The sequence below is a fragment of the Felis catus genome, chromosome D2, assembly GCF_018350175.1.
Source record: "Felis catus isolate Fca126 chromosome D2, F.catus_Fca126_mat1.0, whole genome shotgun sequence".
NCBI classification, from domain to species: Eukaryota; Metazoa; Chordata; class Mammalia; order Carnivora; family Felidae; genus Felis; species Felis catus.
Genome location: NC_058378.1, coordinates 47110193 through 47122494, shown reverse-complemented (window position 1 = coordinate 47122494; position 12302 = coordinate 47110193). Strand labels below are relative to the sequence as shown.

Below are 12302 nucleotides of genomic sequence, written 5' to 3'. Positions count from 1 at the left end.
TGCCAAAAGAACCAGGATGATGCGTTTTGTGGGGTCCCCTGGGACGTGGGCAGCATAGTCCCGACAGCTGCCTCGACAGCTGTCCTTTCTAAACAGAGAGGGAGACGTGTTTGCTCCCGTATTTCCCATAGCACAAGAATTACATTGCTTCAGCAGATGCCCTGGGTGGAAGCCTGTGGGGACAGGCCTGCTTTCCTTCTTAGTACAGTTGCCCGCAGTGGGCATCGGCTCACAGACTCTCTCTATTCTCAGAAGTACAGAGACGGTTATTGTATTTTGCTCCCCTGACCTGATTCACATACTTCCCTCCACATCCCCAAAGGCCAGGGAGTCGGGAAAATGCAATTTCCTTTTGAGTACAGGGCACAGGCACTGGTCACTAGATTGGGACAGCTAGGGCCTGACTCAGTTCCTTGGGCCAGCCTTGATGGTGGGCTTGGGTCTTCCTCCTCTTTGTCTCCCAACAGGAATGGAGAGCCTGGCCCCGAGACGGCATGGACAGGTGCTGAGGGCTCAAGGAGAGACACCGGGACCGTGGTGGGTGCCAGGGCTGCTCTGTTCAGACACGAAGCCCCTGCATCCCAGTGGTGATGGAAGGCCTGGAAGACACTTTACTCACCGGTGGAGACCCACCCGGACCCAGAGAAGAGAGACAGGAGTCCAGGACAGAATCACATCTGCAAACGTGTTTCACTTTTTAAAAGGTAGCCTTTTGTCGATCAGAAAATAGCCTTCAGAGGAAAGCTTCCTCAGTAAAGAAAACCCATTCTATCCAGATAAACATTTCTGCAAGATTGCCTTGGGTCAGTCCTCAGCCATCTCTGCCTGCCGTGAGCTGGAAATGGCTGCTGCGTTGGAGCGAGGGTGGAGTTGTCGTCTATACCACGCTGGACCTGGAGGGGCTGGGCTGGGTGGTCTGCTTGCGGGCAGGGCTCAGCTCAGCGCAGTGCAGCGATTCTGGGGGCCTGGGGAGTTTGCTCACTGCATGAGCCAGCCCTTGAGAAGAAGAAGGTGGGCAGCTGGGGCAGAGCAGCCATTAGGAGTCCTCTGATCCCGCCCCAGGGGCATAGCCAGAGGAGGCCAGGGAGTAAGGGAGGGGAAGAGAGAGGGGGTCAGTGGAGCAGATCCAGGATCTGGGAAGGGGCTTGGGAGGGACCCGGTCATGCAAATAGCACCTTCCCAGGGAGAGAAGCCCTTCAAGTGGGGTTTTCTCAGAATTCCTACTTCCTTTGGGAATTTAGGGATCTCACATGGCTAAGTATGTGTTGGTGTGTGTGTGTGTGTGTGTGTGTGTGTGTGTGTATTGTTTTGGGGAAAGGGGAAGTAAGTTCTTCTGGGTTTATCTGGGGGCGGGGAGGTTAATCAGACGCAATTCTCAAGAAATGCCTTCTGTGGCGAAGTCCTCTAGGTCGTTGGTGGAGATGATGCCCAGGCGTGGGGCATCTCCCCCCTCTTCCCCCAGGCTTGGGGAAGGAGCATCAGGGCGCTGGCCTGCGGAGTGCCGGGTGGGGTCGCCTCGAGCCCTAGGGCCCAGCTGGAGCTGCAGGCTGGCCTCGCGGGCCCTCCGGGGCCCGGGCCCAGCTGCCTCGGGGGTGTGAGGGCCCTGACTTAGGAAGGTGGGGGCAGACAGCTGAGAGGAGCAGCGCAGAGGCATCAAGGCCGTCACGGGCAGGGGCCGGAAGTGGGGGTACAGCATGTAGGGAGCATCCGGAGTATCTGGCGGGGGTGGCTCCGGGGAGCCCCCCTCCGAGGTTGGGATGGAGACCTTGACGTATTTGCCCGTCTCGGGGTCATAGAAGGTCTTGATTCTCACCTGGAGTGGCAGATCGAAGACAAAGTACTCTCCAGATTGGGGGTCTTGGAGAACCTTCTGGGTGGCAGGGTAAGGGGGCAGGGGAGTAAGGGACTGGGATCCCCCAGGCTGCCTCCTGATGGGCTCTGAGAAGGCAGACACTGAGTGGCGGTGGATGGGAGGGGGCAGGGAGCGGACCCCGGGGCACCTGGGTCGGGGCCTCTCTCCAGGGGCTGGTGGCCCTCGTTCAAGGTCCTCCAGGCACGGCTTTTCTTCCAGGGGTTCTCCATGCTTTTCTTGCAGTTGGTCGGTCTTCCTCCTCTTGCTGGCCAGCTTTTTTGCCCGCCGCAGGGCCTTCTCTGTTTTGGGTGGGACTGCAGGAGGCTTGCTGGCGGCCCTCTCCAGCGGGGCGGGAAGTTCTGGTTTCTCAGGGAGGCCTGCTGAGCCGGCGGCCGCGTCCAGCACCAAGCCTCTTGGAGAAAGTGTCCTGAGGTCTTCTGCAGGTGGCTCAAGTTGGGGGTCCGAGCCAGCCTCCCACGTGAGGGCGTGGGTCAGGTCCTCCCTGCGGGCCACCCTGGCAGAGTAGGGGCTGGCCCAGGGACTGGTGTGGGGAGGCTCCCCCGGCAGCAGGCCCGGCTCGCTGGGGGCCTGGGAGGCATCGTCCCAGACGCTGCTGGCGGCAGGGGAGCACGCGCTGCTCTCATCCGGGGAGCTGGCATTGGGGGAAGTTGCCATCTCACCGGGGACCAGTCTTCTCCCCGGGGGCCCCGCTCGGGGTGTAGACAATAAGTGACTTTTGAAATCTTGTGTGTGCTCTTCCCAGCAGGTTCCCGGCTGCGGTGGGGGTGGCTGGTCTTCCGGGTCGCCCTCAGGCAAAGCGATGGTGGGGATGCACCTTGGAGCATCTAGCTTCCCCTGGACTGTGCAGCTGTTCTTGCCATTGTTTGCCACAACTCGACGTGCAGCCTCTGGGGGTGGCTTCAGCCCTTCAGCCTCCGCCACGAGTGGAGGAGATGCGATGTTCCCCGTCGGGGCTGGCACCTGCCCGTGGTCCTCTGTGCTCTCCCAGGCCATGTGCTTCAAGTGTGTGCCCTGCGTGTTAGCGGCTGTAGGCGTGTTGGCCACTTCCTGGCTCGCAGGGCCACAAAGACCAGCCTCTTCTCCCCAGCCTGGCTTTGGCAGGTCTTCCTCTTTGTGGCCGCTGCCCAGAGGGTCCTCTGATGACATGGCCCTCAGGAGGGGCAACATGATGGGTTTTATCACGGGGGTGGCCCTGAGGGTGTTGTCTTTAATTGCAAACAGTTTGTGCTTGTTCATAGTGGAAGATGGCGAGGGGGTAGGGTCTCTGGTTGTATCCTTACTTCCCGCGATCCAAGTGCCTCTGAAGTTAGCTTCCTCTCTCGATGCCTTCCTGGGTCTACATCCAGACGAGCTTTCCCCTTCTCCTTGCGACGATGCCCCCTGGCTGTGCTCCTGCACGCACACCTGCCCGTTACTTAAGGCACCGTGCTGTGTCTCATCTTTCCCTATTGCTTTCTCCTTCTCGTCCTTCTGACTGTCACCTGCACTTACGTCATTCCTCCTGTCTTCCTGCTGGCTCTCCATGAACCACGTCTTCTGCTGGTCCTCAAAGGAGGCAAAGGACTGGTCTGAAGAGCTGGTGCTGAATTTGGCCTTACTTTTGAAGCATGGCATGAAATCCGATTGGCTGTCACTGTAAAACACATCTTCTTCCTCGGGAGAGAGAGGCCCTGGGGAGAATTTCTGGTTGAAGTTTGGATTCTGAAGTCCTGCCTCTCTCTCGGGTTCTGTCTCTTGAGACACGGATCTCAAGAACCCCTTTTCTAGGCTGGGGGTCTTTGGTTTCTCTGCAGCCTTCCCTGCCTCAGGCTCTCTACTGCAAAGCCGCAGAGACAGGTGCTTCCTGGGGCACTGTTCCCTGGACTCTGGACACTTCCCAGACCTGGTGGTGCCCATTTCCGGTTCTCCATCGTCCTTCTCATAGCTGTTTCTGTCAGCTCCCTCCCCATTGACGGAGAAGGGGGCTTGGGTGATGGCTGGAGGTGAGTTAAGAGTTAGATAGTTGTCCACAGAGGCTGTACCAGGGTCCGCTTTAGGGTCCATCTGGGGACTGATGTGTGACACAGAAGGGGCATCAGCTGCCCTTTCCTTAGAAAGCTCATTTGGAGGGCTCTCCTCAAGCCCATTGGGAAGGATGATCCCATTGCTCACGGGTTCTTGCTTGCCCCTGGTTTTCTCCTCGAGGCTTTTCGAGAGAGGTGAGGGACTATATGTGCTCTTGACACGCTTCCGTACATCCTTCAGGTTGAACAGCAGGCTAGGGGCTTTGGATTTGTAGCTGTCCCGAGACTGACATTCACTGGGTTCCTTCTCTTGGTACCCGTTTAGCTGTCCTGAGGGTGATGGGGTTATCTCCACCGGCTGGCTGTCAGATGGCTCCAGGATATTCTTGGTGGGTATGATGGGGGTCAGAAGCTTACTGATGTTGAAAGGAGGGCTGTAATGCTCGTTGGGGTCCATGGGCATGTCGAGAGCCTCGTTTTCTGGAAACTGTCCCTGGGGATTGTGCTTTGTGTACAAGGCTGGGCCTCTTCTGGTGGCCTGCTTCTTCTCTTCCGATGCATCTTGTAGACTTTCCTTCTTTCCTTTGCTGGACTTTGGTTTCCTCCATGGTGGCTGGGTGGGCTTCCCCTGAAGGTCGGGCTGGGAGCTAGAATTTCCCTCTGTACTGAATACCTGGGGCCCCGAATCCCGAGGTCCCCAGGGTCCCGATGCAGAGAGAGCTCCTGCTGCCAGCCTGCTCTCCTCCTGACTGCAGCTGGCCCGGGCCTGGCAGGGGGAGACTTTGTGCTCAGAGGCCGGGGGCTCTTTTAACAAGGGCGTGTTCTCGTAACGCTTGGGGGCTTTGCTTTCTGGGACAGGGTCAGCAGCCTCCTTTCTCTCGGGCAGCCGCGGTTGGTGGGCATTCCACGACTCAAAAGCACTGTTTTCACTATGAAGAAAGGTCCCTTTGCGAGGCCACTCCTTACCTCTTCCAGACTCGCCCTTGGATGGCTTGTGGGGAGGAGAGGGGAACTTTGACTCGAACGCCTTGGCCGTGTTTTCAGGTGTTGGGAGGAAGCTGCTGGAGCTGTGACAGGCCATCTCGGGGTTCTTGGGGGACTCCTGCTCTCCGTGCTTCTTGCCAGGCTGGTGGCTACTCTGATGGGCTCCAGAGACTTCAGCGGGCACCCTCCTGACAGTCAGAAAGGCAGAATCGAAGCAGAAGTTGACGCCACTTTCTGGAAGAGGAGCAAATTTGGGGGGGTTCTTGAGAGCCGGGGGCTTACTGGTTGGGGGCCTGCTGTCACAGCGTTGGCTCTCAGTCCTGTCAAAGGATTTAATTAGCGATGACACTTTAGAAACAGGCTTGTTGCTGCTCCTCAGGCCGGAAACTGGCACCTCCAGTCTCCTCTGGGCTGGCGTCAGTGGGGGGCTGCTTTTGGGATACTTCTCCTCCCCTTGAACGTACTTGGGTAGCTGCTGGAACGTGGCTGCCCAGCCCGCATGCTCGGTGCCTTGTGACGGTAACTGGCTCCAAATACCGCTTTTCCTGTGGGTGTGGCTCACCGTTCCCTGGTGAAGACTCCCAAACACCTGGCGGGTGATATCCGGGGACAGGGTCAGGTCGGAGTCGTGGAAGGATGTGTCCTCTGAGATGCACAAGCTTCGGAACGCCCGGTCTGTGAGGCTGCTCACCTCCCTGTCTGCATCGTCCAGCACACTGCCGATGCTCGAGGAGTCGCTGAACCCGTCCGTGCACTTCTTATTCCCCTGCATCGTCCGCCAGCTAGGAAGACTGTCCCCGGGTCAGCCAGCGGGTGCCTCTGGGTGACGGTTCTAGAGGGGTTAGATGCAGCCCTCTTTCCACAAAACTAGAGCTTCCTGGTGACCAGACGCAAATTGCAAAGTGGGATTTTTTTTTTTTTTTCCTCTGCAAAAGAAAGACGTGCAGGGTGTGAACAGGCTATCCGATTTAGCGGCTCCCTGTGAGAGCTACACACTGGTCCAGATGGGTAATGGTGCTTGTGGTGGTTAATTTTATGTGTCATCTTGGCTGGGCCCTTGTGCCCAGTTTTTGGTTAAACACATCTAGATGTTGCTATGAAAGTAATTTTAAGATGTAATTAACATTTAAATCAATAGACCTTAGGAAAGGCAGATTACTTACTCTCCATGCTGCGGGTGAGCGGCATCTCAAAGACTGAGCTCCCCAGAGGAAGGGAGGATTCAGCCCCCAGTCCTTGGACTGCAGCTGCAACACTGACTCCCCCCTGGGTCTCCAGCCTGCCCCGCAGATGTCAGACCTGCCAGCCCCCATCACTGCAAGAGCCAGGTCCTTAAAATAAATCTCTTTCTGGATGTGCACATCCTATTGGTTCCGCTCCTCTGGGGAACCCTGCCCAAGACAATGTCTAAAGTTAAGATGGGTCATTTTTGCAGAGAGGTCTTCCCTGACATTCCATGGGGGTGTCCCCTCCCCACTTTCTCCCACTGTACCTGGTTCATCCTCTTGGTGGTATTGAGCATAATCTAAAGTTAAGTTGCCCATCCCATCATTATACTGTAAGAGCCAGGAGCTCAGGAGTCGCTAGACTGTCTGTCTGCTCATTGAACTTGTCCTGGAGCCACCCCAAGAGGGCACAATCCCCAAGAGCCTGCATCACCTGGGCCCCTCAACTCTCTAAATTGCCCTTGGGTGTGACCATTGGGAGATGCTGGGTGCAGCCTGGAAAGACCTAGAATCCCTGGCATTTCTCCCCGATCCCTGATTCTGGCTACGGTGTGGGGTCTTGGCAATTCTTGGCCCTTGCTATGGCCCCTCCCCTGGCCTCAGTCTCTTTCTGGGCCCAGCAACACTGCTCCCCTTCTCCCTGGGGGCTCCCGGGGGCGGGGGGGGGATGTCTCCCATTCCTCCTGAATAGCTCCACGTGCTGGGGTCTCCCGAATTCTTATGGCCCGTTATGGTCCCTTCATTAGATTTTTCTTCTTTTTTAAAAAAAATTGTGGTGAAATATACAGGACATAAAATTTATCAACGTAAGCACTCTAAGTGCACAGTTCAGTAGTATTAAGTACGTTCATACTGGTGCAACCACCATTCCTCTCCAGAACTTTTTACAACATCCCAGACTGAAACTCTGTACCCGTTAAACACCAACTCCACTCCCCACTCCCCCCTACTGCCGACCTCAGCCCTGGCAGCCACTGTCTACTTTCTATGAATTCGATTACTCTAGGCACCTCATACGAGTGGAATCACACCATATTTGGTTTTTTATGGCTGGCTGATTCACTTAGCAGAATGTCCTCAAGGATCATCCATTTCCATCCTGTTTCCCTGCCTTTTTAAGGCTGAATAGTATTCCCGTGTCATCACATCCTTGCCAGCACTTGTTATTTTCTGTCTCTCTCTCTCTCTCTCTTTTTTTTTTGTAGTAGCCATCCTAATGGGTGTGGGGCTGTACCTTGCATTTCCTTCTGGGTCCTGTCTGAGATGCTGCTTCCGCTGGGGACCCTGGCTGCTTCTCCCGAGGTACTTACGCTGCCTGGAACAGGCCTGGCCCAGGCAGGAGAAAAGTCAAGGAGCACATGACAAGTCAGCTAAAGTAGCAAGTGTAGACCCTAGCATGGGCCCAAGTGGTGGGCGTTTGGGGCGGTGAACATCTGGCAGGGTGCTCTGAGTCAGCTGACAGATGACACTATCACACAGTGGCTTCCTTCCCATCGGCAGTAGAAGATGGCAAGGCTGAATTCTTCCCTCCTTGGCTGGCTGGTCCGAAGGATAACACTGCCAGGGCTTTAGGGGACGGAACATGAAGATGCTTCCATCAGGGAGGTAGGGTCTGCACACCTTGTGTCCCTGTCCTGTCCTGGCCCCACATGGGGGACAGCGCACGAGGTGTCCTGCCCAGGCCTGAGGCCGCTGGGCCAGCAGCATTGTGTTTCAGTCCTGGAGGCCAGCCTTCTTTGGGGCTTTTTGTTTCCTGTGTCTCGACCACAGCCCTCCGGTGGGTTTCCAGTGTTGACTCATTGGCAGGCAGACCTGGTTTTATGAATGGGAGAACAGAGCGGGCTGTGCTGGAGAGAGGAAGGACCACAGATTTTAGCAAACCCCCAATGCACTCTGCAAAAGCCTCTAATGACGTGCTCCTCAGCCCTGCCCTGAAAATCAGGGCTGCTTCTCCCAGAAAGCATATTACAGGCCTTTTAGGGGGCAGAGGACATCAGCTTCAGCCCTCGGGCCCTGCTGGCTGGCCAGCCTCACTCCCTTCCTCACGGGCTTCCCCTTCTAGGCGCCACGCCTCTGGTCACAGGGGTGGGAGCATTTGGATGTCAGGGAAAGTTCTGGCCTTTCTGATCAAAGGAACAATCCCTGTGGTCTCCGCCCTGTTGACGCCCTCTCTTCCTGCTTCGCACGGGGACACAAATCCTGGAATGGAGTGTGTTTGTTTGCTAGAGCTGACACAACGAAGTACCACAAAGTGCTGGCTTACACAACAGAAAGTATCTCCTGGTGCTAGAGGCTGGAAGTCCCAGATCGAGGTGTCAGTCGGGTTAAGTCCTTTTGCAGGCTGCAAGGAAAGGGTCTGTTCCAAGCCGTTCTTCTTGGTTTGTAGATGCCCATCTTCTGTGTCTTCTCACCGTCTTTCCTGTGTTTCTCTCTGTCCAAACTTCCCCTTTGTATAAAAGCATCAATCCTTTAGGATTAGAGCCCACCCTAATGATCTCATCTTAACTAATTACAGCTGCCATGACCCTATTTCCAAGTAAGATCTCATTCTGAGGTCCTGGGGGTTAGGACTTCAACATGTGAAAATTTGGGGAATACAACTCAGCTCACAACACCGAGGCCTTCAGTTTGCAATCTTGAGGAACGAGCAATGACAATTAAAGACCAATATGCTGAGGACGACCTGGTGGGCAGGACAGTCCTGGGTCATCAATGACATGGCTGAGCGGTGAGTCTGTGCCAGAACTACCTGCTCTGGATTTGTGTGATTGGGGTGGGGCGGGGGACTTTAGTGGCTTCGACCACGGTGGGTCAAGTTTTCTGGATCTTGAGGTCCTGCCAATACAGTCAGGGAGGCTTCTGGCATCCTGAATGCTGGGGTCTTGGTCTTGGCAATGGCTGTGCTCCGTAATGGTAATACTGGGGTTTCCATACTTCCACATTTACGTGAAAATAGGACAGTAGAGATTTAAATTTAGAGTCTTAAAGTAAGCAACTCCCAGCCAATTAAATACCACCCCCATTAGCAGATATTTGTTATTTTTTGAACACTCAGCTTCCATCCATCTCCTCTGAGTAAAAGCACTTGATAACTTTGGGACAATTTCCTGTCTCCGCTGGGTTACTCTTGGTGGGATTGAAAGTTCAAGGTGCCTGCCGAGATCTCCCCGGGTCCAGAGCAGACGTGAGACCCAGGCCAGGTCCTTTGTACTGTTTCTTCTAAAGTGATGCCAGGATGGAAATGTGCTCGAACGTTCTTTCCAGCGGCAGAGCTGTCTGCTCACTCTTGCCCAGGCTGGGACTTCACCATTCACCTGGAGTCTGCAAGGGCTCCATTTTCCTTTTAATACTCATCTATTTCAGCTGAATTTGCCCAGTTTCTGTTTCTGTTGTGCATGGCCAAAGAACTCTAATTGATTTTGGGTTGTGTCGTAATTCCACACACTAATAAAAGATGTTCACTGATATTTGGAGTATTCAGAAAATACAGTAGTTTCCCCTTATCCATGAGGGATACATTCCAAGACCCCCAGTGGATGGCTGAAAACTGTGGGTGGTAATATCGAACCCTGTCCATACTATGTTTAACCTATGATAAAGCTTACTTTATAAATCAGATGCAGGAAGAGATGAACAACAATACAATAGTATACAATAGTAAATAGAACAATTATCACAATACAATAGTATACAATAATAAGTAGAACAATTATCACAATATACTATAATAGAAGTTATGTGAATGTGGTCTCTCTCTCTCAAAATCTGACTGTACTGTACTTACCTTTCTCGTGATGATGTGAGATGATAAAATGTCTATGTGAGGAGATGGCAGGGAGTGAATGACGTGGGCACCGTGAAGTAGGGTTAGGCTATTACTGACCTTCTGACTGTATGTCAGAAAGAAGGACCATACATGCTTCCAGACCGTGGTTGACTGCAGGTGACTGAAATCGCAAAAAAGCAAAACCATGGATAAGGGGGAGCTACTGTAACCACATTTCTCCTGCGTTGGGAAGAAGAGAGGCCTTTATTCAGATAACTTCTTCAATTCTGATTTGATTTCCCTGGCTTCAGATGGGACAGTCATAAATTTGGTTTCACCCTCCACCTCTCCCTCTCGTCTCCCGATGTCCAGTGGAGCCAGCACAGCGGCTGACAACCGAAAGTGTTTCCTTGGGTTGGTTCCATACCTGTTATGGCAGTGGGGACTGCAGGTGCCTGCCTCGCTGGGTTTTAGGGTCTGTAGTTTTAAAACTTCTTCTCATGCTTGCATTCACTGTTATCATTGCCCCATCTAGAAAGAAGAAAAATAATATTAGTGGACCCAACTGACCAACTGGTCAAGCACATACTGGGTGCAAAAGATGTCTTTAAATGTCAGTAAGACACTTGGCTTTGAAAGCGAACTGTCTTACTGACATTTAAAGACATATATATATATATATATATTATATATGTCTATATAACATATGCATATATATGTGTATATATATACTATACATGTCATAATTATATTATATATTATATAATTATATATATAATATATTATATAATATCTAAATATATTATAATTATATTATATAATATATTATATAATATATATGTATATATATAAATACACATGTATACGTATATATTTAATCTGAACTTGAGATTAAATATTATATATTATAAAATATTATATTATAATATATAATATAAATGTATTATATATTATTATATATTATAATTATAATATACAATATATATATGCATATATATGTATATATATAAATACACATATATATGTATATATTTAATCTACACTGGAGCTCAACAAAATTCCAGACATAGGCATTTTTGGTGAAAAACAATATAGGGCCAGTATCTATACCTTCCAATATTCATTAATTCATCTCTGGTCCAAGGAATCTTCAGGAACCTGTACTAAGCTGTTGGGATTTCTAATATGATTGGCGCAGTCGTGAATTATTTTTTGCTAGTCATATCTGACCAAAGGCCCTTTCCCATGTGGATTCATAACTCAGGTTTTGCAGTAAAGAGAATTGGAGTAGTAGAACTTGAATCCACTCAGCAAGCTGTAGCACAGTGTTCGATTTATTGTTGGCAGGAGGCTTGAGTATCTATTTTGACAGCTAAAAGAACCAAAAAGCTGCCCAGGAGAATTCGAAGAGTGTACAGAATAAAGTGTAAGCTAATTAAAATAAATCCATTATGCAAATTTTAAATGCAGACCATTGGGGCTTCCTCAAGACCTTCCACACCTCACAGCTCCTGGATAATTGATCTGGTCCGTGGTAGTTTATTAATAATATTAATAATCATACTAACTCAGATTTGTGGAGTACATTTCTTTGGAGGCTCACAGAGGGCTTTGTGTCTACCACCATCTGTCTGGCCTCATCCCTGACTCCTAGGCTGTCCTTTGTCCTCACACCACGCCGGGTTCCCTATTTCAAGCTCATGCCGTATTGTCACAGGTCACATATCATAAGCCACATATCCCGGGAATTGATGGTAGCTTCATTTTCTTCTCAACTAGAAAGAAAATCCCCTGAACCCAGAAAAGAAATCTTACTTGCCTTTGTGGACTGAGCTTGTCAACATGGAAGCAATGCTCAAACTAGGCATAGAAAAGAAGGAATAAGAATGAAGGAGACATTCCCCTGGAATGGAGAAGGACTGCTGACCTTGGATATTAAGACCATCTGAAAAATTCAGATTGACCCTTTTGTGTCACTAGATAGTTGGTCCATTTCATTGCCTGCCACTCCACTGAGATGCAGCTCAGAGATAAGGACGAAATCAGTCCATGTGGCATGTGGCCGAGACGTAGATGTAGAAGGATGTGGTGACGTTTATTTTGTGAACATTTAGGGACACTATCACTCTGTGCTTGGATTCATGGACTCACTGTCATTGCTGCTGAAACACACTCTTTAGAGGCTGACAAATCTGCCCCACTCACTGCTTTGGGGACTCCCTTGGGCTAGGCAACATTCATTCTCAGCACCGCATTCAGGAACAGCTTGTAAAACTCAGATCTGTTCATGTCAGCCTCTTTATTAGAACCCCTCAATGGTTTCCCAGTTTTCAAGAGTGAAAATCGGCCTCCTTAACAAAAAGCCTTCCTTTCCATCTTCCTCTTGAACTATTTCCCCCCCTTGGCTTTCCAGAGTGTGCCTCAGAGCCTTTGCACACATTGTTCCCTCT

General features: G+C 51.3%; 1 protein-coding gene across 6 annotated transcripts in view; it reads right to left on the bottom strand.

Annotated features, from left to right (window-relative positions):
• Positions 1 to 659: 659 nt before the first annotated feature.
• The window catches only part of CD2H10orf71 (chromosome D2 C10orf71 homolog), a 29259-nt gene continuing 17616 nt past the window's right edge, over positions 660 to 12302 (bottom strand). For 4 of the 6 annotated variants that reach the window (XM_045040313.1, XM_045040315.1, XM_023240667.2 and 1 more), the window contains 2 exons: positions 10280 to 10383; positions 660 to 5786 (listed from right to left, as the gene is read on the bottom strand). In XM_045040313.1, coding sequence (XP_044896248.1) covers positions 1376 to 5632 — 4257 coding nt within the window. In that variant the 5' untranslated portion in view covers positions 5633 to 5786; positions 10280 to 10383 and the 3' untranslated portion in view covers positions 660 to 1375. Of the gene's footprint in view, positions 5787 to 6533; positions 6537 to 9870; positions 10034 to 10279; positions 10384 to 12302 lie in introns of those variants that run through there. The other 2 variants (XM_045040314.1, XR_006587093.1) reach the window with 2 other exon arrangements.